This window comes from Pyrus communis, chromosome 14 (genome assembly GCF_041283825.1).
Source record: "Pyrus communis isolate YQ-2024b chromosome 14, ASM4128382v1, whole genome shotgun sequence".
Lineage (NCBI taxonomy): Eukaryota > Viridiplantae > Streptophyta > Magnoliopsida > Rosales > Rosaceae > Pyrus > Pyrus communis.
Window position 1 is genome coordinate 3,208,751 of NC_142578.1, and position 26,710 is coordinate 3,235,460.

At 37.1% G+C, this 26,710-nt stretch overlaps 4 protein-coding genes and 1 pseudogene across 6 annotated transcripts; 3 read left to right on the forward strand and 2 right to left on the reverse strand.

Annotated features, from left to right (window-relative positions):
* Positions 1-3,146: 3,146 nt before the first annotated feature.
* On the forward strand, positions 3,147-8,019 carry LOC137713572 (putative aldehyde dehydrogenase). Its single transcript, XM_068452884.2, has 16 exons — positions 3,147-3,446; positions 4,113-4,192; positions 4,479-4,582; positions 4,709-4,776; positions 4,976-5,033; positions 5,167-5,280; positions 5,490-5,573; positions 5,687-5,791; positions 5,946-6,059; positions 6,220-6,351; positions 6,449-6,538; positions 6,670-6,759; positions 6,842-7,051; positions 7,173-7,283; positions 7,389-7,468; positions 7,553-8,019. Exons 1-16 carry the CDS (start codon positions 3,361-3,363, stop codon positions 7,689-7,691), a joined length of 1,665 nt encoding a protein of 554 aa, XP_068308985.2. The 5' UTR covers positions 3,147-3,360; the 3' UTR covers positions 7,692-8,019.
* Positions 8,020-9,317: 1,298 nt separating this feature from the next.
* LOC137713223 (uncharacterized) lies at positions 9,318-10,770 on the forward strand. The gene has a single exon (XM_068452501.2). The coding sequence runs from the start codon at positions 9,490-9,492 to the stop codon at positions 10,654-10,656; it is 1,167 nt and encodes a 388-aa protein (XP_068308602.2). The 5' UTR covers positions 9,318-9,489; the 3' UTR covers positions 10,657-10,770.
* Positions 10,771-10,787: 17 nt separating this feature from the next.
* Positions 10,788-13,459, reverse strand: LOC137712377 (tRNase Z TRZ1-like; annotated as a pseudogene). The gene is made up of 9 exons (XR_015956024.1): positions 13,047-13,459; positions 12,419-12,429; positions 12,063-12,214; positions 11,888-11,958; positions 11,672-11,767; positions 11,415-11,528; positions 11,244-11,312; positions 11,049-11,123; positions 10,788-10,974 (listed from the first exon to the last, which is right to left on the reverse strand). The product of XR_015956024.1 is annotated as a tRNase Z TRZ1-like (transcript).
* Positions 13,460-13,940: 481 nt separating this feature from the next.
* On the reverse strand, positions 13,941-14,660 carry LOC137712376 (uncharacterized). The gene has a single exon (XM_068451465.1). The coding sequence runs from the start codon at positions 14,658-14,660 to the stop codon at positions 13,941-13,943; it is 720 nt and encodes a 239-aa protein (XP_068307566.1).
* A 5,014-nt stretch (positions 14,661-19,674) lies between these two features.
* On the forward strand, positions 19,675-26,396 carry LOC137713023 (uncharacterized). Of its 2 annotated transcripts, none has more exons than XM_088683905.1 (13): positions 19,675-20,897; positions 21,030-21,207; positions 21,489-21,601; positions 21,714-21,815; positions 22,422-22,491; positions 23,030-23,085; positions 23,785-23,835; positions 23,949-24,053; positions 24,451-24,495; positions 24,979-25,084; positions 25,172-25,377; positions 25,607-25,693; positions 25,937-26,396. In XM_088683905.1, exons 1-13 carry the CDS (start codon positions 19,887-19,889, stop codon positions 26,135-26,137), a joined length of 2,331 nt encoding a protein of 776 aa, XP_088540031.1. In that variant the 5' UTR covers positions 19,675-19,886; the 3' UTR covers positions 26,138-26,396. The 2 variants fall into 2 exon arrangements, with proteins under 2 accessions (XP_088540031.1, XP_068308351.2); XM_068452250.2 differs by having other exon boundaries at positions 19,676-20,897; positions 25,961-26,396.
* The last annotated feature ends 314 nt before the right edge of the window (positions 26,397-26,710 follow it).

The window sequence follows — 26,710 nt, forward strand, 5'->3', positions numbered from 1 at the left end:
GAAGAACTACATTTTTACCTTTTTCTGGTACTGTTCATTACACCTTTATTTGTCATTTTTCATTAAAACTAAAGTTTTTTTGAACATTTTCATTAGTTTTCCTTACAAAATAACCTTGGGATCAAGAACGTTGACGTCTAATAAACCAAGCTATACATATATATATATATATATGTATATATGTATGTATGTATGTATGAATCAATCTCGACCTGGATGAGAGTTTATGTATGATTTGATCCAAGTGAAATTTGTTTGAAATCAAATAGTTAAAGACATTTATTTCAACATTTGAAGTGTTGTGTTCAATTTTTTTTTCTCTTTCACAATATCGTTCTTATATATATTTATATATATATATATATAAATTAAACCTAATTTGTTACTAATTAAGTTATGAAACTCTCGATAATACCTCAACAATTGTACTTAATTAATTATCAATATCACCTTATTAGTTACCATACAAGGGCCGTGTTGCATATGCTGTTCCCTTGGTGTTTCAATTAGATTGGTCAAAACTTAAACCGCCTTTATAAATTGTTTTACCCTACGTGATTTGTCAAACTGAGTTTTGAGAGAAAGTGTGTTGCCAACAACATCCATTAAACATAGTCTTAGTCTTACTTTACGAAGAGACTATTTTTACGACTTGAACATGAAAAAATATTAGGGTTTAAAAGTTTAGAGCAAGTACTTAAGTAACTTTCAATCTGTTCAGATAACTTGAATTAATCCTCATAATATATAATTTTACCTCTTATTAACTTCATGTAAAATATCATTCAATTAATTGGTAAAGATTATAGACCGATCAGTTTATTAATTACCCAGAGATCAGAGTCAACAGTCTAGGAAGAGATTATATGGTAAGATTATAGAAGTATTGTTCATGCTAATCATGTTACTAATTAATCATGTGGATTATTAATGCCTTCAAACTAAGTTAACATGCTTTAATGTGTTTTTAATCATGGTAGATTTTACTCGTTTAATTTTCGGATAAATAAAGACTTTAATTAAGTCAACGAATTATTTAAATGACTGAGATATGCCTACATGAACCAACCAACCAAATAACAAAATAACAATGCATGCTTATATATGTATATGGATCTTACATATATGTGTTTTATCAGAGTCAATTGTTCGAGAGCTTCCCAAGGAGTACTTCTGGTTCTATAGGTGCTTGAAATAATTTTATCTTCTCCATATTACTATATCTCTAGAGTAAAAAATTTTATATGAGGAACTTTAGATATTGTTTTAATTGACGTGGAACCTAGCAAAAAAAATAAATATAGAAGCAGGTGGTGTAAGCTCTCAAATGTCAATGGGTGGTATATATAACGCAAAACCCAACGATCCCAGTATTTTAAGAACTATTTCTTTCTGCATGAATAAAAAAAAAGGTTTCAATCAATAATGTTCAAAAGGTTGATCGACACTAGGGTTTTCACAATTAAAGAACTTCTCGTCAAACATCCGACTTGAAGAATAAAGATGTATAGCTGACAAAATCTTCTCTTCAAGATCGATCATGCACGCCATATAGTTTGAAGGAAGTGCAACGTTCTTTAACTTTCAAACGTGAGATTTATGTTCTCAACATTTTTAATTTTGTGTGAAGTTATTTAAGATTAATACGTGGATATTACACATTGTGTGAAGAATAAAGATTTATGGTTTGAACCTTGATCCGATGGCTTTCAAGGAACCTTCTATGGAACATATATTTTCACTTCAAAATCAGTCCAAAATGTTAAAGCCAACATAGGTACAAAAATACATTCCACCATCCAAATTGTTTTTCTTCTTAATAGAGAAAAAAATATTGTGTTATATAAGAACTACGTAATATAACTAATACACCGGCTAGAATATGAGTGAACATGTATCTATATCATATATTATTAACTCATATTCTAATATAATAGAGCTATATCATTGTAATCGTATTTCAATTTCACACATTTATTATTTGCAAAGAATATCAAATGTCTAGAAAAAATTAGATAAGAATAACAAAAACGAAACATAAGGAATCGTGGGTCATTTTTTTTGGTCAAAAGGTAACATTGTATTACCAACAAACCATACGTACAAGATTGGATGCCCAAAAACACACAAAGCATAGAGCAACATGAGGAACTCCAAAACAACGATAAAAGAAAAAAGTCGAGCCCAATACAGCAAAACACACACTAGGAAACCCTAAACACCTGGATCATCTTCCGCTGCCGAAGTACCAGCAGTACAATTGCTACCGACCACAAAGAAGTTCTCCTGTAAATGCCGGATATAAGAACTAGCCAAGCCCCTGAAACAAAAGAAAGAACATTTCATCATCTTCTAGCAAACGCCCCACAGCTCGCAATCGCTGCCACCAAGAGAATGAAAGAAAAGTACTCCCATCAGGTAGATTCGTGGAATATATTGATCGTTGAAGGTCAAGCATTGACTGATGGTCTCAAAGCTACTATTCGAAGGCTTTCAATATATAAAAGTTGATTGAGGGTGATTCCAAATTGCTCATAGATGGTCTCCATCCCTTGGTCTCTTTGAACTTTGGCCTTGAACATTCAAAGGACGGCGTGTTGCTTTTATCAAAAAAAAAAAAAAAAAGGGCCTACACTATAGTATGCCCACTGCAGAAGCCGTACATCATTAGTCATACAACTTATCACCTATGCAGCTATGCCCGATGGTGAGATGGTGAATTGTTCACATACATGTTTTTACTTTTCTTTTATTTTTATTTTTAAATTCTTAACATTGGTTTAAATGAATTGAAAAAAAATTAAATAACAAAAATTAATAAAAAAATATGTAAAAGGTAAAAATGGAGGTATAGATAAGGCCATCTTTGGATCCTCCACATGCTAAAATCCTTCCCCATGGAATTGGATCCACTCTGAACCCGATGCCCGGAGCCTAGGGATTAAAATATCTAAACTTATGATTTGTGTTGAAAATAAATCAGAGCAATTAGTTTGTATGAAATGAATCAATGAAATGAGTTAATGAGAATCGTCTAATTCAATTTACGTGAGCCAAAATTTTTTGATTCGCTCCAAACACGTCTGGAGTGAATTCAATTCCGTTCCCCATAACCTAGACTTTAAAATTACGATTTTGTGCCATTTGGGATGTGAAAAACTGAAGTGGCAGCCTGGCAGGTGGCAGCAGTAGTTACAGATTACAATCATAAATATAGGAACAGAAAAACCAAAGACTGCGGCGCGAGAGTGAGTCGGTGACAGCTTCAACTCGACCTCTAACTTATCCATTTACATTTACATTTGCTTTTATAGGGAGGACCCAAAAACTCAAATTTCGTTAACTTCTGCATCCGCCACCATGAACAGGATTCTGGTTTCAAGAGAACTCAGAGCCAGAGCCCCGCAAACTGCCTTGAGCTGGTTCAGTTCACTCAACCTCTCAAGGTGTGATTCTCTGTTTACTGGATGAATTGCTGGGTTTTGGTTCGTGGGTTTTGTTGTAAACGTCAAAAATATATCTGGGTTGGCGTTGCTTTGTGGATTTTATGTGATTTAGGACATTGGGTTTTGTTATTTTGCTGATATCGGCCTTTGGATGCAGAAAAAGTTGCAATCTTTTGCGTTAGATTATCAAATATTTTGGTTTGTTATTGGATGATGAGGAAGTCGATTTGTTTAGGCTGGTTAAACGATGCCGATTAGTTTTGTAGACTCAGATGACTGGAAAAATGATGTCTTTTAAGCATCATCATTCATCAACGGTTTGTTTTGGTCTGCAGTTATGAAAATAGACCAAATTTTAATGGTTGATTTCGTCTTGGTTTCGATTATGATTTGATCGATGTTCCCGTTGCATCTACCTTTGGAAAATGCATTTTGCTTTTAATTCAAGACATATTGTACCTGTAAATTTATGTAACTGTTGATGAAAAGAGAGGAATATCTGTAGTGGCATTTGTTATCATTGAAAAGAAATGCTGGGAGATTTGTTTTAGGCCACCATTATTTCCTGCCGTATAATTGAAGAATTTGACAATTTTTTGTATGTCTTGGTGTAATGGCTTTTCAAGCGATAATCTTAACAGTTTCGGTTTACCTGTTTTATGGCAGATCTATTCACGGGGTACCCTTTGCAACTGTTGAAGTGGAAGAGATATCGGGATCACAGCCTGCTGAAGTTCTCAACTTGGGTATGTTCTCACATTTTAGCAGTACCTGTCATTTGCCAGCGGAAATTGGTTCCCATGAAAAGTGCTCTGCACTCAGAACAGAAATTGGTCTTGGAGTTATAACTGGAGACTCAAAACTTGAACGATTATAACCTGATTCGTTAAGTGTATTTCCTTACATCAGCTTTTTTGATAGTACTTTCTATGATATCTTTTTATACAATGGTTTATGGACCTCTCGTTAAAACTGACCGGGAAAAAAAAAAAAAATCAAGTATTGAAAAAGAAAAATGTCGTATTTTTTCAGTGCAGGGTAAATGGAAGAACACTGATAGATGGAACACAATTTTGGATCCTTTAAATGGGGAGCCATTCATTAGAGTCTGTGAAGTTGATGAAACAGGAATTCAGGTATGCCTGCAGATTGTATATTTCCTTTGTAATGCAATGTAGTAATTAGCTTAAACCGTTATTTGTTCCATGTCTTTGATATTTACAGTAACTAATGTTTTTTGGACTGCTGGATTGCTATTGCAGCCATTCGTGGAGAGCTTGTCCAAGTGCCCGAAACATGGTCTTCACAATCCGTTCAAAGCACCAGAGAGGTATGTGTTTATTATTATTTCTGTTTCTTTGTCCTCATTTATCTTTAGACATCATCACTTTCTCTAGATTACTCGCATAGATTCATATAATGGTAGAGGATAGCAAGATTTTCATTTACTTTTCCCTTTTGAAGAACTCGACGGCGATATTCTAAAAAAATTGAAACAAAAATTACAACTGATATACCATTTTTTGCAGGTATCTTATGTTGGGGGACATATCTGCAAAGGCAGGTCACATGCTTTCCTTGCCAAAGGTAACAACTGTACAGCACAAAGACAGTTTTCTTCTTTTTGACCTCCTTCTGTTGGATTATGATGATGCAGTTCAACCATTTTACATGATATATTATAATTTTATGAACAATTTTAATATTGTATGGCTGTCAGGTTTCTGATTTCTTCACAAGATTAATACAAAGGGTTGCTCCAAAGAGTTACCAGCAGGCTTCCGGTGAAGTTTATGTTACTCAAAAATTTCTGGAGAATTTCTCTGCTGATCAGGTATGCACTATAAACAAACATCACCACAGTTCACGTTTATGTTTTCAGCGTATACGTGAGAGAGAAAAGGGCCCACATAGTATAGTAGTAAAGTAACATTTCATTTATTTACTCTTGGTTTAAGCACAGTACAATGCCATTTCTGTAACCAAATTCACATAAAATCCTTTTTCCAGTATCGTTACTATGTTGTTTAACACATGTGGCAGGTCCGCTTCCTTGCAAGGTCTTTCGGGGTGCCTGGAAATCATCTTGGACAGCAAAGTCATGGTTTCCGTTGGCCTTATGGTCCTGTAAGCATTACCTCTGAACATACTCGGTTTTTGTTTGTAACCCAAAACCTTGAGCTCTTCAAACAAATTTCGTTATTTTCATAATTGGATATAATAAAAGACTCTTTTTGCAGGTTGCAATCATTACTCCCTTTAATTTTCCACTGGAAATTCCCGTACTTCAGTTGATGGGTGCACTTTATATGGGTAACAAACCAGTCCTCAAAGTCGATAGCAAGGTATGCTGTGCTAAATTTCTGGGTCTAACGCAATCGTTTAATCTATTTGAAACCCTTCTCAGTTAGGTTTTGGATTCTTTTTTGGTCATGTAGCTCATTGTGATCTCATCTCGTTGTGGATAATTTAACTGGTGAGGAAACATTTTCTTTGTAGGTATGCATTGTCATGGAGCAAATGATGAGGCTGCTTCATTACTGTGGGCTACCGACAGAGGATGTTGACTTCATAAATTCTGATGGGAAGACAATGAACAAGCTACTATTGGAGGTTCGTTCAATGTGCAGAGTTAAATTGTCTGCTACTGTACAATGATCTATAAAAGACACTGCTCATAGCTTTCATCCCCATATTTGCAGTTCCTAGAGGTTATGTTACTGACTTATGATATGTCAATTGAAATAACATTTTACTTATTTTGTGTCAACAGGGCAATCCACGAATGACCCTTTTCACGGGTAGCTCAAGAGTGGCAGATAAGTTGGCTGGTGACCTGAAGGGTCGTGTTAAGTTGGAAGATGCAGGATTTGACTGGAAGATCTTAGGGCCTGACGTTCAGGAGGTTTCTTACAACAATCTTATGTTTTTAGACAATACAACTCTTTCTTTGTACAGTCACATACGTTATTGATTTATCTTGTTTCTTTTCTATATGGCAGGAAGACTACGTTGCATGGGTCTGTGATCAGGATGCATATGCGTGCAGTGGTCAGAAATGCTCTGCGCAATCGATGCTCTTCATGCATGAGGTAAAGATTCTCCGATTTCAAACCTTCTGGAATCTGTATGCATTCCCTTGTTGTTGAGAAATTTCGAGTTCAACGAAATTGTCAACATTTTTGTTATCCTTTTTTTGTTGATGTTTTATATTCTTATGCAGAACTGGTCTAAGACGTCAATTCTATCCAAAATGAAAGATCTGGCTGAGAGAAGGAATTTAGAAGACTTAACGATCGGCCCTGTCCTTACAGTACGTGCACTACTTGTCCTGTTCAAACTAATTTCAGTTATTTAACAAAATATCTTCTTACACGCGTATGTTGTTGATGCAGTTCACGACTGAAGCAATGCTAGAACACAAGAATAAATTGCTTCAGATACCAGGTTCAAAGCTACTCTTTGGGGGCGAACCTTTGACGGATCATTCCATTCCACCTGTATATGGTGCTATAAAACCTACAGCCGTTTATGTTCCACTTGAAGAAATTCTGAAGGAAAAGAATTATGAACTCGTAACAAGAGAAATTTTTGGGCCATTTCAGGTAACAAAGAAAAGACATGCTACCAAAGTTTTTCTTCTATCCTTTTTATTGTTATTTGTTTCATTAGGCACTTCTTCACAGCTAGAAGGTAACTGACTTATGTTAATATATTTTCACCCAGATTGTCACCGACTATAAGAATGATCAACTCCCACTGGTGTTGGATGCTCTAGAGAGGATGCATGCACATTTAACAGCTGCTGTCGTTTCAAACGATCCACTGTTTCTACAGGCAAGACTTAACCTTTGTCTCTATATTTATTCAATCACAGATTTTTCTTATCCCAAATCAACTGCGCAATTTCCATTTTCCTTATTCCGAAAGTCTATTTTGCAGGAAGTTATTGGGAACACGGTAAATGGAACTACTTATGCTGGACTGAGAGCAAGAACAACTGGAGCTCCACAGAATCACTGGTGAGTACAAAATCTCTTATACTTTGAGTACTTCACGAGAAGATCTCTGAGCGCTTATATATCTCAAACAATGATCTGTGACAGGTTTGGACCGGCTGGAGACCCGAGAGGAGCTGGCATTGGGACCCCAGAAGCAATAAAGCTGGTGTGGTCTTGCCATAGAGAGATCATCTATGATGTTGGTCCACTGCCAAAGCAATGGCAAACTCCACCTTCTACCTGAGAGCGCCGCGCCATTAGGACTCGATGAGAAGAACGCGGCGCCTTCAGTTCAGTGCGAACAAGCATGTAGTTGTAGGTTTAGTTGCATCACTGATGTAGGGCATAGCAGCTACCGCTGACCCTTTCGACATTTTCTGTAGTTAGAAATAAAACGAAGGGGATTTTCTTCTTTAAGTCCTTCTAGTTAGTCAATTGTCCCCTTGCCTTCTTTCCTTTCTGGGATATATTATGCCTGATGGGGAAAGAAAGGGAGTGATCATCTATCGTAGTAGAGGAATGATGTGGTAATTTTAGGGGTGTGATATCCACACATCCCATTTTACTTCTCACACACCTTTTTAATTTTCGAACGTCGGATCGGATGAATTGAAGAACATCAACGAATAGAAATTATCAAGAGGTGTGTGGATAGCACACCCCTAATTTTATTTTGGGGCATTTAGATATGGGCTCAAAAAATAAACATGGTTTTAGGTTAAGTTCAATATTATCTTTTCTCCATTTTTATTTCTTTTGTACTCATTTTATATTTTTTAAAAACATTAGAGATAAATTAATATCTTCTAATTTCATGAATTTTCTAATTTCAATAAATCTACTTAATATCTTTTAACAAAAAAACTAATATACAAGCACAAATCCAGACATACAGTCCTAATTCAAGTAATAAATATATGAATATATATTATACTTACAAGCGAGATATGAAACTCAACTAAAAGGTACAAAAACGTAATATACTTATAAGTGAGACATACTAATCTGTGATATGTTGATTATAAAAAAAAAAATTGTCATATAAATAGATAAATATAATTAATCTGTAATATAGGTTGATTATAAAAATTAGAAATAAAATCTATAAATGAGGTTTAGAGCAGGAAGAAAAAGAAATAGCAAGAAAAAAAATAAGAAGAAATAAATCTTATCATTAAAGAGGGTCATAATAAAATAATTCAAACTGAAGAGTTTGAACTTATTTTATTAAACTGGACTATTTCTAATATTAGCTTAAATAATTGAACATATATCAAGGTTTATTTGACTCATAAAAATGGTGGATGATGATATATAATTGTCATTAATTTGATATCTGTTGTAAAACTGACGGTGCGTATAGTGGAATAAATAAACAAGACACAAAATTTACGAGGTTCCTCTACAGTCAGTTTGACTGGAGTACGTCATCAGGACAAATTGGTGCTTTCATTATAATTTGGAATAATAAGATTACAAAGATAACTCTTTCTATTATCTCCTCTCTTGTTCCTTTCTTCTTTCTTCCTCTACCAGCTGTATGTCTATTTGTGTATATTTGCTCTCCTTCTCATCCATTTTATAGACAAGGCTTTAAACAAAGTTGTGGTAAGATGAACAGTAGATTGGTAGTGGGATAGGTGGCCATCCACAATACATGACCTGCGAATTACAACAATATCTAATTTTTCCAAATGCTTTTTATGATGACGTAACTTTGTTGTGGCATTGAACAATAAAATGTCTTTCCAAATATAATCATTTATTAAACAAAAAAACAAAAACAAAAAGGTTAACAAAACGTTTTGACAAAAAAAAAGGTAAATGGTCATAAAGGCCCAAAATTGGTTGGTTTCAGGCCCAATATTGGCTAAAACCCTAATTCCTCTTTCGTGTCCGCGAACTAAAACCCTTCCTCCCTTAACTCTCTCTTTCGCTGCTCGACAAAAACTCAGCAGTCGGCACCTGTAACTTTTTTCCCAATCTCTGCACTTTCCACCGCCGACGACGCCACACTTGGTAAGCTCTGTGATTCTTCAGCCATGTCGTTGCTCGAAGTCATTGCGAGAGCCTCGGCCAAATCCCAAACCCAATCCGCCCCATCAGACTACCCCATCGTTCTTGACCCGGAACCCATTTTTGAGAATTTGAAACCCAAATTCGACGATCCAAATGCCTCGGCAGCTGCAATCCCCATCGAAGGATGGAAAATCTCACAAACCGACTCCGAGCTCATCGATTCGGGCAAGAAGTTCTTCACCAAGCTCCAAAAGAAGCTCAAAAACCCGACCAATTTCTCCAAAGTTGAGTTCTTGGGAATCCTAAATCCGTTTCTCGAGAACATTTGGGAGAAAAAGAAAGCTGGGGAATCGATTGGGGTCGATTCGTCGAATGATGGGTATTCCCGGGTTTTGATTGAGAAAGTTGGGAATTTGATTGGCAAGGATGTTGCTGGTTTGGTTTTGGATTCCTGTGTTGTTTTGGAGATTTGGGATTTGGTAGGTGCTTTGATTGCAAATGGGGTTTTCCCCAATTCTTGTTATCAGCATTTGGTTCCGAAACTCGTTGCGAGGAGGAGGTCGGAACTGCTTTGTCTTTGTGTTAAGCATGCTTCTGATCTCGGGTCATCGGAGTTGCTGCTGATCTTGAAGTACTTCCTTGATCCGCCTAAAGACAGTTATGCTAGCTCCATGGATGTGAGGAAGGAATGGGAGAGCCGGGCATTGGCCGCGGCTCAGAAGGCTGGAGATCAGAGTCTCTCAGACAAGAAATTAAGAGTTGCGAAAGATGTTGCAGTTTTGCTCATGGTAGCGTATGATGGGTTCTCTTCTGCAGAACTCTGCCTGCATTATCTGTTGGCTTCGAAGAACCTCGATGAGGTGATGTTTTCGGCCGCGATTAGTAAGCTGAGTGGGAAGGAGATGAAGAGCTTGCTGCGGTATTTGGGTAAATGGCTGAAGAAGTATGAGAGGTTTCCTCAGGCATCAACAGCGTCGGGTTTGAAGGCTTGTGATTGGGTTCCTAAGCTCGAAGATGTTGCGAAATGTATTGGGTTGGTGCTGGACGAGAATTATTCTGCATTGGTGTTGCATCCGGAGTTTCACGAAGAGCTGAGATCGATAAACGAAGTGGTTTCTTCCTTGACCTTGGAAGCAAGGCCTTGCTGTTCTGTGGCCAATGTAGCTGGTAAATTGATGGCGGAAATTTGAGTGCAAAACTAGCTTCCATCACTATGTTTCATCTTCTTCCTGAATTGTTTTTGTGAAATTGTAATTTTTTTTTTTTACAGAAATTGCAGTATCTATAAAGTTCTAAGTTTCGAATGTTCATACCTCTTCTGTTTTAACCTTAAAGAATCAATGAATTTGTGTATGCTTCTGACTTCGGCACACAAATTTAAGTTGCCAAAATTGATGTCATGAAAAGATCAAAGAAGCTGACTGGCTCTACCATCAAATACCTTCTGTAAGCGCAAAAACTCGGCCTGCTAAAGGAGGCGGCAATGCTGATACAGCTTGTTCAATTTCCTGGTAAAACACAAGCATGAACATCAATAGCTTAATGACAAATATACAAAGCAGCTATGGACTGACCATCATACCTCTACTGTGTACCGAGCGGAAAAGTGAATAAGAAGAATTGCTCGGTTTTCAAACTTCTCTGCATGACTAATAATCTGAAATAAAACCGTACAGATATGACAAGATCAAACATTGGGGGAGCCTAGATAGATACAATGAAAATGATAGATTGACGAAGGCATGCAGTAACGAATCTAATCACTCTGGAGACGAACCTCAGATAGATGTATGTGTCCGTAGTCTCTGGCATGCTCCACTTTAACCAAGTCATCTAAGAACGTGCTCTGCATGAAAGATTGGAAACAAGTTACAGTAGTATAACACATTATACACTAACCATTTATAATAGCCTCACACATGCTATGAACTTTAAGCGAGTGATTCACCGCCACAACGAGAATCTTTGCCTTCAGCACATCAATATTACTACTGTCAGTTATGAACTCCGACATGGTATCTCCTGTAAAAGCAACTTGAGGTTCTGTAAAAGTTTTTGTAATCTGCAAATAAGATAACCCGAAAAAACAGAAATGCAACCAAGAGAGGAAAAACGATAAGTAATAGTCAATGAAGAAACAAGGCAATCAAGTTGCTTAAAGGAGAAACTAAATAGAAAAAACGATCTAGGATTTTAAAGTCACACCTCAACACCTGATGATTTTAAGGTTTTAATTTCATTCCCAGAAAGGCAAATGTACTCCTGCTTAAGTTTTTGTTTTACGGAATATACTACATAGCCCTGTCATATATCATGCATAGCGAGTTAGTACTTCGATAAATCTCAACAAAAGTTGTCGCTCAAAGTCTTAATAGAATTCCGAAAGAGAGAATATTACAAATATACAAATAAATGGGATACCTGACTTGGTATTCCATGGTAAGTCCTAAAGGCTTTTACGTTGAGATCCCTTCTCATAGAGAATTCTTCTCCTGCAAACATACAGTACATAAGATAACATCGAATCTGAAAGTAGAAGGCACAAGAAGAAAAATTGTCATCTGATGGATGAATTTGATTAGCAATCAATGATAACCAACATCCAAGCCAATAAGGTTATGCTTCAGCTCCGATTGGTCCATTTTTCTGTGCACCTCAAAAAGTTGTTCCTCGAGTTCTTTTATACACTTTGGTACAATGATCGTCAGGGGCTTCATACTGCAGTCCTCCCTATCATATGGATATAAAATCATGAGTAAAAGTGCAGCAACACTGACCAAGGTAAGACATTATCATATCAATCAACAAAAACGGTCCATCCAAAAACGACCCTAAGGAAAATCAAATGATGCAAACATAAACCTTTTTTTTTAGTCCTTTTTCTCTGTTTTCTTGCGTTTCTGGGATGTGGGGGGGGGGGGGGGGGGGTTCTAAGCATAGTTCAAGATATTTGGAACTCCGCCCTGAATTTCTGTTTGTTTCCATACCCACCCCCTCAACGCAAAACCAAAATATCCCTTCTTCAACCAATTAACAACACAATGCCCTGTAACCATCAGATATCTTCGGCTTTCTGCTAACGAAATTTCCCATACATGCTAAAATTTTAAAAATTTCCATTATATTTGATCAAGTATTTAAGATAGTTTAAGCTTTGAAAATTCCATTAAACTCCTCAAATTATATACTTGTATCATGTTTTTGTGCATAAAAGAATCGAAAACAACCACGCTGTATATATCGTTTAGCAGCATTACCAATCTCTCATTTACCAAATGCGTACTCAATACAATATATATATACTTGTATCGAAAACAACACCAAACCGAAGAAGAAGCGCAAAATCTTGTCACTTTATATCGTTCAAGTACTTCAACGGCTAAAAGAAGTTAATCTTAAAAAAGCTAAAATCTTTCACCATCACAAGTACATATAAAAAAATTCCCAACACCAGCAAGTCAATGGAAAACCAAATTCATCATTCATCATCCATCAAGTAAAAAAAATAAAACAAAAACCCATCAATAAACACAGGTAATTAGCAAAACCCAAATTGCAAATTATTAAAACAAGTGCATACAATGTGATCCATGTGGGCATGGGAGATGAAGAGGAATTCCTGGGAGATAGCACGCTGCGGGCAGCGACCAATATCAAAGGAAAGGTTGAGAGTTGGGAAGATTATGCAGGTTTCATGGCCGCCAATGGACAAACCTTCAATTGGGTACCCTTCAATGGTCAATCCCTGGCTTCTTCGGGAGCTGGGTCGGGTTCTGAATTGGGTTTCGGTTCTTTGCTTCTACTTCCGGTCATTGATAAGAAGAAGAAGGATCAGAAGATGGGGGATTTTTAGAAGGTGAGGAGAGAAACGAAGTTGTCAGAACTCCGACGGGGTCTGTGAATTTACAACTGAAAGGAGAGAACTTGATCCGTCTCTGTTTCTGCTGCTACAAAAAAAAGCCAGGGGATTGTACGATAGTGCTTGTGGTAGCCATGCCACAATTTTACTACAGATCAATTTCTTGTCATTAAAGTAACGTACTCAATTGACACTTTTTATAATTTATTCGTGTTAATTAATGAAATCCTAATCGTATATTGTGAAAGCAAAAACCCTCCTTAATCTCACTATTTGGTTTGTTTAATTCGATATTTGGATTGAAGAGTTTACCTATTCTTGTTGTCCAATCTTATTTCTGATACTATTTTAGGGTTTTAGGGTTATGCACTTGTGTCCCTTGTGCCGATCCGCTAAACTCAATAATTTCCTTCTTAATTTATTGGATACAAAATCGTATTCAGAAAGTAAATAGAAGTTATGTATAGTATTGAAGCAACGACATAAGATTCTTTAATTGCAAAAGCAAAACGTATAATCTTGGTTTTCTATATATAACGATATATTTATACTAAATTAATTATGAACTTCTATTCACGATATTCGAACTTAAAAGCACTTATTTACAAGTCAAGTTTAAGCATGAGGCATTGGGTATCGGCACAAGGGACACAAGCAACTAGTCTTCAACCACTGACCAATACAATCTTCATGATAAAAGTGCAAGCAAGGCAAGCGACTAACTTGAACACCATCCTCAAAGTCCTCCATGCAAATAACACACGATGTTTGCTGCTGCTCTCTCGTACCTTCTTCACCAAATATCACTTTCTCCAAATTCTCAATGGACGATTCGTCTGCAGGAATAGGTCTGGCCTCGTACGTTTGCATCGATGACATCGCAACCCAATTGGCCAGCGAGGTAATGGGATCACTACCACCAGAGTGCATCAGCAAATTCGCATCAATTATGCCCACAAAAATAGGCAGCATGGTAGTGTTGTTAGCATTGCCCAAGTTCGAACTCGATAATCCAGCAAGTTTGTGGAATACTTCTTCAGTAATTGCTGGATGTTCGTGTTCAGGAACGAGCATGCTGGAAAGCACGTCACCCACGAGCGCTCTAGTAGAATCAGACAATAGCGTAGTACGATCGACATTAATGGTTTCTTGCGTTACAAGGGTTGGTTGTATAACTATTACTGAAGCAAGATCAATACCATCTTCATTAATCAAAGATCCTACGTGTGCGAGTAACTTGTAAAATTTAAAGTTGATCGGAAGCACATCTGGTGGAAGCTGGGGTTGGTTAATGTAGGGGTTTCTTCTTTGGCTGACTAGGGTGTATATCGACATGCTTCTAAGTATGAATTAATAGTAACGTTGGGCAATAAAATGGGAAAATATAGAGGGGTTGTGTGAGCTATATGGGATGACAAAGTATGTATATATACATGTGTGTGTGTGTGTATCCCACGTAGTCCTAAATCGACTGGGACAAGGATTATTTTAATTTTTTTCACAGTCGAAATGGTACAAGGACTAGGAATTGTTAGAAATTCGAGTAAAATGGACGCAACTTGTGTAATTAGATTAAAGCATCTTAACTACAACCTAATTTCCCTTTTTTATTGTTAAGATCAGGCATATCTTCTGCCCTTTTGCTTTTAAACTTGTTAATTTTATCACAAGCGTCATATGAATTATTAATTAATTAATTCAAAATCCTCAAAGTTTGCATTATTGGAAGATTAATGATCTTTTCATAGTGTTTTTGTTACACATTCCTTCTAATATGCAACAATCCTATCTACCATATATGAGGTTTGGGATTAGGATGAGTATTATCTTGACATGCCATTTGCTTAGAGCTAATCTACAACCCAAATATGGAAAAGAAAATAAATAAAAAATGATTAATTTCATTTCATTTTTATTAACTAACGCGTACCATAATCTACAACCTAAATATGGAAAAAGTAAATAAATAGAAAAAGAAACTTTTGGAGAAAATACCTAAAAATAAAAAAGGAAACTTGCTACTCAAGTCTCTAGCATTACTCGCTTTAGGCTCAGTAGCACCGTCCTTTAGACCTTACAAATAATGTTGCAAGTTCCTTCATTTTTTCACTAACCTAAAACCGTCTCAGCCAGTATTAGACACTATCGTAGCCATGCCAGGCAGACAACTCAGCCCATCATCAACTTATCCTGGTTTCCAGACAACAAGTTTTCGATCAAGTTCAAATTTTTTAAGAGCGAAATCCATTGGAATATTGCTGCTGGTCAAGATGACGATGATGATCTTTACAACTCTCTTCAAGAACAATATATTCAACTCAAAACCGAAGAACTAGTTTTGGTCCACCGGAGCGAAATATTATCTGATGATGAATGTCACAGAACAAGTTATAAAACCCTCTTGATTGTGGCTCTTTCAAGCATGGATGTCCCAGAGAGTGAGCACCCCTCGATTCTTTGGAAGATTTTTTGGGTGGTTAAATCAGCGGTCTGTAGGGTTCCTATTCTTGTGGACATATATGATGTGACTTGTAATGTTAGTGACGATGACAGTGACATGGTTGATGAGGCTACAAGGGAATATCCATGGATGCATACAATGACCGTCCTATTCCGGCGACAAAATGGGCGATTGAGAATTTGCAGAAAGTGAGAATCTCTAATGATTTGGATGCTATGAGACATAAGTCATGCGTGATTTGCATGGAGGGCTTTGTTCAGTGGCTGCAGACAAGTCACTTGTGTCCTTTGTGTCGATATGCAATGCCTCGTGAGCTTTGATTTGTAATTGGATTTGTATATTATTATTACTTATTTGAGTAGATTCTTGACAAAACCCTAATTAGACCGCGCAACATTACGCCTGCAGTCTGCATTTTTAATTATCTACGCAGTCCCTCTTACTTTTGCATCATGTAACTTGTGTTCAAAATTGGCCATATATACGATACCTCTGCCCCTGTAAGACAAATTAGCGAGGGTTCAAACATGTCGACCGAGAGTTACTACAATCGTACTACTACAACAATCCTCCTCCTCAAACCGCCATCGATATCTTCCAATTCCCATACTGCGGCTCCTTACGGCAATCGAGAGCCGTTGGATTAACATTAACGCGCAAAAACAACATGAAGATCATGATGTTGCAAAGGACGTTAGTTCATGGACGGCCAAACCTAGTATCTGCGGCTTCTCCTAGCTGCAACTTGATTGCCTGCAGGCCTTGTTAACTGTGTGCTACTTGCATAGAGGATTTCACTGTTCAACCCGGATATTAAGGTTTAGGGTTTAGGAGATAGAACCCGCTAATGCCCTTGTGATGATACCAACTCCCATATAATTATGGGCCCTCGAGGATTAACCATTAGGGTCTACGTTTGTTCACAAAACTTTGGGCAGATAATTAACAACCCCCATTTAATTTAGAATCCGTTTGGTTCGTGAATTATATTTAGAGTCGACTCGCATAAACTTTGGAGACACTAAGGACTTATTAATTTCGTCTCTTATTATATACTAAAGGGATACTTTGAATGCGGTCTTTAATATCTAACACTCTTTGACTAAAACCTTAATGATTTTCAAAGTTTGATCAAAATCTCTTGACTTTGTACACCTCATTATATTACTATTACTATTTATATTTTTATAGTTTTGACATTAATTGTTTGATATTTTATGAGATTTATAATCCTATAAATTTAAAATCCCTCATTATAATACTATTAGAAACAGCTACAATAAAAAAATTCAAACATTTTAATTGAATAAATGGATACAAATTATGTAACAATAAGAAATAATAAATGGCAAAATAATGCATCCATAGTGTTAAAAAAAATTGGTACATTTCACATATAACAAAGCGGTACATTAATAAAGAAGAATGAGTACATTATAAATAAATTAGGGTACAAATAAAAGATTAAAAAATTATGAGTACAAATGAAATTTAAAAAAATATGGGTGCAAAAAGAAATTAATACATGGGTACAAATTAAAACTAAAAATAAAATACTACAAATTAAAAAAAAAAAAGGTTGCAAATTAAAAGTGGGTACAAACTAAAAATATAAATATATGATACAAGGTTTTGCCATAAAACATAAATATACCATATGTAATTTTTCTATCATTAATTAATTATACAATGTCACGTGACGATAAACACATGGGCACAAATACAAATAAAACTTTAAAAAATATGGGCACAAAAAGAAATTAATATATTGGTACAAATTAAAATTGAAAAGAAAATTGGTATAAATTAAAAAAGGTTTGCAAATTAAAAATGGGTACAAACTAAAAATAAAAATATATGATAAAAAATTTAGCCATAAATATAAATATACTAATTGTAACATTTTTAACACTAAATGAATATTTTTAGGTAAAAATATTTTATTATTGAAATAATTAATGAGGTTATTAATACCCAAGGACCTTGATAAAAAATTAAAAATGAATAAGGTTTTAATCAATGGAGTAGCAAAAAGAGAGATGAAAACCTAATTTCTCCTATACTAAATGATAAAATTTGATTATCATAGATATTTTATGTCAAACGATAAAATCTACCGTTAAAAATTAAAAATTCTGACTACCCTACTTTCTCCTTTCATCTTCTTGTATGCAATAATTCTCCTCAACTACTCAACCCATACATCGTATTTGTTCACAACCTCAAGCATATTTTCAACAACAAAAATGTCTCTCCTGTGTATATTTTAGGCATTGCTTGAGTTAAAAGACATAACAATGTTGTAATGTTTTAAAACATGCTTGGAATTGCTTATGCAAAAGGTCAAAAAAAGGTTCTTTGATAGCCGATCTACATTATTTGCAAGAAAAACTTAAAATGCTTATGAATGGTAAAAGTAATTTCTTGTAAGAAAGAAAAATCTTGGAATTTTAATAACAATTGCTACATATTTATATTAAAAACATTAAAAAAAAGTGTTTACAAACACGAATTCAGATTCTCTCTAGATCTCGCAATATGAAGCCGGACATATCAGAAACTTGGATCGTTTAAAAGAGGGAAATATATCTAGACTCTTGGATTGCGTGAGTGGGGTAGTGAAATGGGCTAATAAAAGCCGTAAAATTTGAAATAAGTGGTCCAAATTTCTCGATCCAGATCCAATTTGTGACATGCGGAGAGGATCTCTATTCTAGGGGTAAGCAAACGGGCCTAGGAACCGCGGATCGGGGTGGGTACGGGCCGGGTCTAATTTTTTTAAAGAAGAAACGGGGTGGGGCGATGGTATTTATGGGGTGGGGCGAGTCCAATCTATAAAAGCATGGGGCCTACCTGGCCCATTTCTAAAATGGAATGAATGGAATATGGATGAGATTTGTTTCTCTTCTCCGAGTGACCTAGCGGTCCCTAATCGATTCCCACTCCTATCTTTCCTTGTCGACATCACCAAACGCAGACCACCACCGATTCACCACCATCGTTGCCCGTTGCGACCATCACCACCCTATCACCGTCGTAGACGCTATTAACCTTTAGTTTCACCCTATGTCTCTTCTCTGTCTGTCACTCGAGTCCTCGATCGATTCTATCTCCCGTGCGTCGTCCCCTCCACGATTCTTTCACCCACACTTAGTCATTCACCGTTGGTCATCTCCTCCACCACCCTAACATTACCACTGTTGTGAGTCTGGGCCCTGACGACTACCACGACGGCCCAGCAACCTTGATTGTCCTCCTTGAGTCCTCGACAACATCCCAGATTTAGAGAACTTTAGGGTTCTCTTTCTCGCTCCCACCCCTCGAATCAACTGCGTCAACATCACAACAACCACCACACGAGTCACGAGGCTCCAAACTCGGTTGGTGACCGCTCAATCTGGTGCAACTTGGTTGATTCTGAGGGCTCTTGACTCGATCGACGAAGAAGAAGAAAAAAAGAAAAGGACCCGTGGACCCGGTCCGTTTCAAACGAGCCAGGTTAGGTCCGATTTATGTATTAAAATTTGTTGTACCCGCTCTGATCCGACCGGTTCTTTTAAACTTGGATCCGATTCGGTCCTTTCAAAATTGGGCCCCGCCCGTGCCTAGCCCTACTCTATTCTACAACACAAGGGTTTCATTGGGAATGGCTTCTCAGTTCTCATATGCTGTTTCCATTAGAAAATGTCGCAAGTGTTTGAGACAAAAATGTCGGTTGTACCAGAATTCTTTTTAGGAAACTTTAACGAAAAACTCCCTATGCTATTCATTTTAACGAAAAATCATATTTTTACATTGAAAAGTCAATTCTAATACCATCTATTTTACCTTCACCGTTAAAATTCAAAATTTTGAAGCACTTTTAATTAATTTTCTTTGTTTTAACTGCTTTTCCTCTCCCTCTGACAAGCAGCTGCAAGTTCGAACCAATTTTTCAGCTTTATGTTTCTTCTGGAATATTCAGGCGATGCTTCTTCACTTCTCTTCTCCGTTGGCTGATTCGAACCCTGACATCCCCAAATTCGCAGAATCAAAACCCTAATTTTCAATTCTTTTCAGCTGGGCCACAGTTTCCGACGATCCTCAAATCAGAGCTCGTCATGGACCCTCAGCACCAACAATGGCGGCCTAGGGCTCCAATCCCAGGTACCCTCTGCCCTATTTGCTCATTTTCTCACTTCCCCTTTTGCCCTCCGCATCCACCCTTCAATCAAAACCCGATCTTCCCTAACGATTCGGGTCACCCTTTCCAAAGACCCGGTTTTGACCTGTATATGGGTACTCAGAGCCCGCTCGTGGGTAATCCGAATGGGTTTGAAAATCCCAGGCCGTGGCAGAGAACCGCTAATTTTGACGTAGACCCATATGGGAAATTTCCGTATAGAGACGGTTTGGCGCCGCCGCCGCAAGGTCCGCCACCGTATGAATATGGTGGCAGTGCGTACGTTAGTGAAGGTGATAGGAACTTCAAAAGGCCGAGAGTCGATGGTTTGGGTTTAAAGACCGATTTTAACCTGAACAATGCGAGCTTTTCATCAGATAATGAGCGGAGATTGAAGCTGATTCGTGATCACGGTGGGGTGGGTTCAATTTCGGATAGTAATACCATACCGAATGGCGAAACGAATAGGTATGCTGATCAAAGTAAAGATTCTAGGCCTGTGAATGAATCACAACATTCCCATGTTAATGTACCATACTATGATCATACCAATCAGCTACCACAACCCTATGGACTGCAGCGGCATGATGTGAGACAGTCACTTGGGCAGCAACATATGCCTGGAGTTCCTCCACATGGCACTCCGATTACGAATGAAAACGGAGGCTACTTTTCGCCCCCTGCTAGTGGTAGATTTGTTTCTGAAAATGCAGGTCATATGCGGGCTTCTCGGTCATTCAGTGGGCAGCCTCCTCTTCCCACCACTCCACCACCTCCTCTTCCAATGGATCCGCCATCAAAATCGCCGCCTTCATTGTTTCCGGTTTCCTTTGGTTCCTCACCAATGATGTCTTCAGCCTATCCACCATATCCTGAATCCCACTCTCCGGCACAGCCTTATTTTCATAGTAAGCCATTTTCACATGCTTCTACTGGCTATATTATGGAGGTATAGTTGCTTCCTTGTATGCTTTTATGGTTTATCTTGCATTGTTGTTGGGTTGCAATTTTCAATTAGGCTTCTAGCCTTCTAATGAATTTTGTTTTTTTGTTTTTTAATTTTCCTTTTGTAATTCCGAAGCAATCTCATGCTGCTCATCAAATATCATCAAAGCAGTGCATAGGAGATGGGTATCCATTTCCACGAAAGCAGTCATCTTTGGATAAGCCAAAAGTTATTGATGCTACACACTTATTTAAGCAGCCACATAGAGTCACTCGTCCAGATCATTTTGTGATAATCCTAAGAGGGCTTCCAGGTACCAAATTTTGTATTTGTAATATGTGCAGGTGGTGTTTATTCATTTTTCATAAGTGCACATTGCTTTTCTTTAGTCCCTAAAATGTTAACTTTAATCATAGTGGTCTGCCGGTCTAAGAGAGAAGCAAATAATATTTAGATTAGTGCCTGATCAATTTTCATACTTACCCCTTCAAAATTGAGCTGAAAATTACAGAACCCCACCCATCCCACTTACTTTCAGAGTTCTTTTTCACCTTCGACCATATTCTGGAAATCTTATAATGTATTTGATATCAGGTAGTGGAAAGAGCTACTTAGCAAAGATGTTGCGCGACCTAGAGGTTGAAAATGGTGGTAATGCTCCACGAATCCATTCCATGGATGATTATTTTATGACAGAAGTAGAAAAGGTTTTTTTTTCTTGCCTCTTCTTTTGCCTCCTATTACTTTCTCAGGGTTGTCTTTAGTGTTCTTTGGGCACTTGAGAGAATTTTAACTGAAGTTTTATGTTTTATACTAAAGGTTGAGGAAAATGATGTTTCAAAATCTTCAAGTTCAGCTAGAGGCAAGAAGCGAGTGGTGAAGAAGGTGATGGAGTATTGTTATGAACCTGAAATGGAGGAGGTAAAACAGTTCAAAATATTCAAAACTAATAGAAATTTGGTTTGATTTGAATGTCTTTCATGTTGAGATTTACAAGGGTTGGGAGGTGGTTATGTAAATTCTGTCGCATCAGGCAAAATTAGCCTTGGGACTTTGTCTTGGTCACTGCTGAATAAAAAGGCTGCTATAGAATTTGATTGCATCAACCTTTCCTGCTTTGACATCTAGAATAAAAATAGTCAGCTCGTTTTTTGTAGTTTAGGCAATACCTTTCAAGTGATCAAACAGAAAAAAAAAAATTTGCAGTTTCATTTGTTAATCCAGTAAACTACCACTTCAATTTTTGATACGTTTAATCTTTCTGTGTGCAAACAGTCAATTGTAGCATTTAGTTGTCTTAAATCCTTGTGGAACTTCTTTAGTTTGGGGGGATGGGGTTGGGCATTGGGTGGTAGATGTCGGTTATTTATTTACCTCTTGTATTATTTTCCTAATTTTTTATTTTTTTTTTCTTTTGGAGCCAATTATGATTTTGACATGCCTAGGGATAGAATGATTTAAGAAATCTATATTCCATTCATATAAAAATGGTATCAAACCCTTGATGCTGTCATGTCTTCTTCACAGGCTTATAGGTTGAGTATGCTGAAGGCATTTAAGAAGACCCTTGAGGAGGGTGTTTTCACCTTCATAATTGGTATGCCTTCCCTTTACTTTGCTGACCAAGGACAGAAAACATCAAACTTTATATCTCTACTTTGCTCCTTTTCTTCTTTGCTATGTAGCTATTTATAAAGGCTTGGGAATTTCTGAGATTTCCGATGGAATTACTTGCGAATTTTGTGTAAAATATTGTGACAGTTTTTTGGTCAAATGATGTTTAGGCAGTGTGTGCTTTGATTTCAGTAGCTCACACTGGCTGGTGGTAAGCGATCAGCTCTGAGACATATGTCTCCTCTAAAACATGGGTGCATAAATGACCTTCCTGAAGTGTTTTTTAGATAGGATTTCAAACTTGATTTTCGTTATCTTAAAAATTTTCTACTCCTGAGGCATTAAAATGATAAGATTACCGTACTGGCTTGCCAGTAAATTTAGTAAGTAAAATAATCTGGTATCGTTGTAGAACAAGGGATGATGCAGTGCCAATGCACTGCCTTCATTTTAACTAACTACAGATGCAGTTTTGTATGGAAATTGACCCTTTTGTTGGTGGTATGTGTGCTTCGTCTTAGTGGATGACCGCAATCTGCGGGTAGCTGATTTTGCTCAGTTTTGGGCAATTGCAAAGGTATAACCTCATTTCTCTCTTTCTCACAACCTCTGCCATGTGTTCTGTAAGTGTCAACTATTTTTGTCACTCAGCATTTTCATGAGAAACCCAGTAGTGGCGATTAGAGAGCTAGCGAGAAGTTTGCTAGTGTGCCAATATCCTAGATTAGCAATTCTGTGATGCTGTAGTATGTGATTTTATGTTTTAGTTTTACATTTTTTTAAGTAGGTGGATGAGATGAGGTATTTTGATGCCCTGTCTAAACAAGCGCCAGTTCTCCAGCCTGTATTGTTTTGGGCTTTATAACCTATTTGAATATGTGCCAACTACGGACATTGTGTTTAGTCATGGGGCTAATTACATGTGGCTGTAGTTTGGACTTCCAGAGTTGGGTTTCTTTTGGCCTTACCTACTTACTAGGTTGTAAGGAGGGGATTTAGGTATACTCACTTTTGTTTTCATTTATTTGGTCTGGATGTCAAGTTTAGTGGTGCTTTTTTTATCAATGGCACCATGCACGAAATTTCGTTTAATTTTCCATCGGGAAGCAATTTTCCTCTTGTACTACTAATATTTGCACGATTGGTTATTTTTCTTATATTCAATGGGGGCTGAGTTATGGCCCAAAAAATCATAATAATGGTGGTTGATCATATAATAGTGACTTCTGGATTGTCTATTTTCTGGTTCACTCATTGTTCTTTGTCTTCTTTTCAGAGTTCGGGGTATGAAGTTTATATACTAGAAGCTCCATATAAGGATCCTGCGGTGAGTATCGTATGTGTGTTTTATGATAATTCTCTTTCTTGAAAGCAAGGCTAACATTAGACATAAAGTTGGAAGGTTTTTGTTTTTTTCATATATATTTTTGTTAATTTCAGGGTTGCGCAGCTAGGAATGTGCACGGCTTCACCCAAGATGACATACAGAAGATTGCTGGACAATGGGAGGAAGCTCCAACCCTATACTTGCAATTGGACACCAAGGTTTGTTGTCATTTAAATTTAGCTCTCACTTTAGGATAGGATGGAGGAGTTCAAAGCAGACATCAGTTGTAGGTGTAAAAAGTTGAACGTGGAGGTCGAGTTAATGCTTTTACATTGATCAGTTATAGGATGACCATTAGTTTTTGGGCTAGAAAGTTAGGATGGCCGTTAACTTGTGAATGTAAAGGAAACTATTTTCTTTTGGGCCCCTGAGAGCTATACACCTCCACCTCCTTCCCTTTTGGGGTCCGAAACTACTTGAGGATTCAAAGCCAGGAATTAATAGGGGGCGGTACCACTACAAGGGCCAGTGAAAGTAACACACACCTGGGATTATGTTATCACTTATATTTGCTTATGGGCTTTTGTTTGACATTGTGTATTGCCGGCTTGACAGTCATTATTCCATGGAGATGGCTTGAAGGAAAGTGACATTCAAGAAGTAAGTTAAATCACATTTGACTCTTTTGCTTTTCTTTTATTTTGAACAAGAAGAGTTCTCTGGCATCAGATATGCCTGTATTCCTAAGGCAAAAAGAAATGTGTATATATACGTGTACCAAACATATTACCACACAGGATTGACCATGTTGACCATTCTGTGAAGTCAACGTGATCAACAGTGTTGTGGTTGTCGTGCGTTCACATTGTGTGGTTGGAACACCCTGTGGATATGTATCAACTTGATTGCTTACTCATTAGAGAACTTAGAGTTGTACCACCAATCATTGATTAAACTCTAATGGCTGGACACTAAATCCCAATAGACCTTTTCTTTTGGTAGATAAATGTCAGTTGATTTTAATCCAATGGATAGTGAGTGAGTTACTGTGCTCGCCGATGACTTAGGAGATAATTACTGCATATTTTGGATCCAGATCTATTTTAATTTTGGTTTGATATGAATCCATATGATATCTACCAGGTGGACATGGATACAGAAGATGCTGATAATGATGGTTCACCGGGATTGGAAGAAAGAAAGCCTGAAAAGATCATAGCACCCCCTGCTGAAGATGATGCTCATATTGGTATTTTTGGCTTATAATTCTTTCGTATTAGTAATTATGTGAGGGGTGATTTGAGTTAATCAGGTTTAGTAAATCTTAAATCTTTAGGCTCTTCGCATGGTGGGAAGAGCTTGGACGCTGAAGAAGACCATCCAACTGTGGAAGTGAAAGAACTAGGTAGGAGTAAATGGTCAGAAGTATTATATGATGATGATACTGAAAAAGCTGAAGGTGTGAAGGGCAAGTTTAATGCTCTTTCTGGACTGATTAACGCTTATCGCAAGGAAGCAAAATCCGTGTGCTGGAGTGACCAGGTATGTATTTTCTGGTCCTATCACTCAACTGATGTACATGCTTAGTTGATATATGTGTGTGTGTGTGTGTGTGTGTGTGTGTTTTAGATCATGACTTGTCGTTTTATAGTTACTTTTCAGTGCAAGAATTGATTGTTAACTTACGTTTAGAAGAAAGATATCACGGTTATAGTGGTGTTTATGTATATATATTCCTTGGTCGTTGCAACCTTACTCTTCCTTCCTCCAGGTTGGCTATACTGGGTTTTCAATAGCAGCAGCAAAGAAGGCGAATGTCATGTCTTTGGTCATTGGACCAGGTTCTGGATACAACTTGGTTAGTGTTACTTCGCTATCATAAAACCACTACATTATGCCTTTCATGATATAAATTATATAGTTGGACATAGTAATTAGATGTAGCTTCGACTTTGTTATAGTACTTTCTTTTCTGCTGGGCTAGTTGTTGAGATACAAGGTTCACCCTTCGTTTAGAGTACGGTTCTTGTGGTATTCGTGTATGCACCATCTATGTGTTGTATCTATTCCTTCATAGGGCCAGCAAAAATGGTCTCATTAGCTTTTTAACTTCCGACACCTGCAGAAGTCCAATCCGTTACCCGAAGAAGAGAACTCTACCACCCATAGTAGGCTTAGCAGTGGTGAATCAAAGAAGCAGAAAGCATTCCAAGAGCAACTTCGTGCAGAACGCGACTCTTTCAAAGCAGTTTTTGACAGGAGGCGGCAGCGAATTGGTGGACTTGGTTTGGGGGAAGAGTAGGTCTTACGAGTTAGGATTCTTCCCCTCAAAGTGTTGTTGGAGTATCATTTTTTGTTAATAGATGAATTTATTTGTGTTGTTTGTTGTATATTGGCACTTGAATGAGGTGGATTAAAAATCCCTATGATTGTGTAGTCTTAGGGTTTGTTTAGAATCGCTTTTAAAATGATTAAAAGCGCTTTTGAGAAAAAAGTTTTTGGAACCCAAGAACATTTGTATTTTTACTAAGGATTAGTTTCAAAAATAATTTTACCAAAAATATTTTCAATCATTTTAAAAATATTTTTAAACGGGTCTTTATTAGGTTAGACAGAATGCTGTGTAATTCCGTGAAAAATTATTACTATTCTCCATGCCCCATCGCACCCTCTATGGTGTGAATAATTGAGGTTGATTGGATATAAATGAATCAGAAGTATTATTATATATTTCTTAATTACAAAGACCCTATCGTTTTGAGGAAATATACACAAGTGAAATTAGTTGCAAACTTTTAATTAAAATTGTAACCCGAGGAACATTAAGACGTCAATAATTATGCAAATATGAATTAGGTCAGTTGATTAGAAGCAT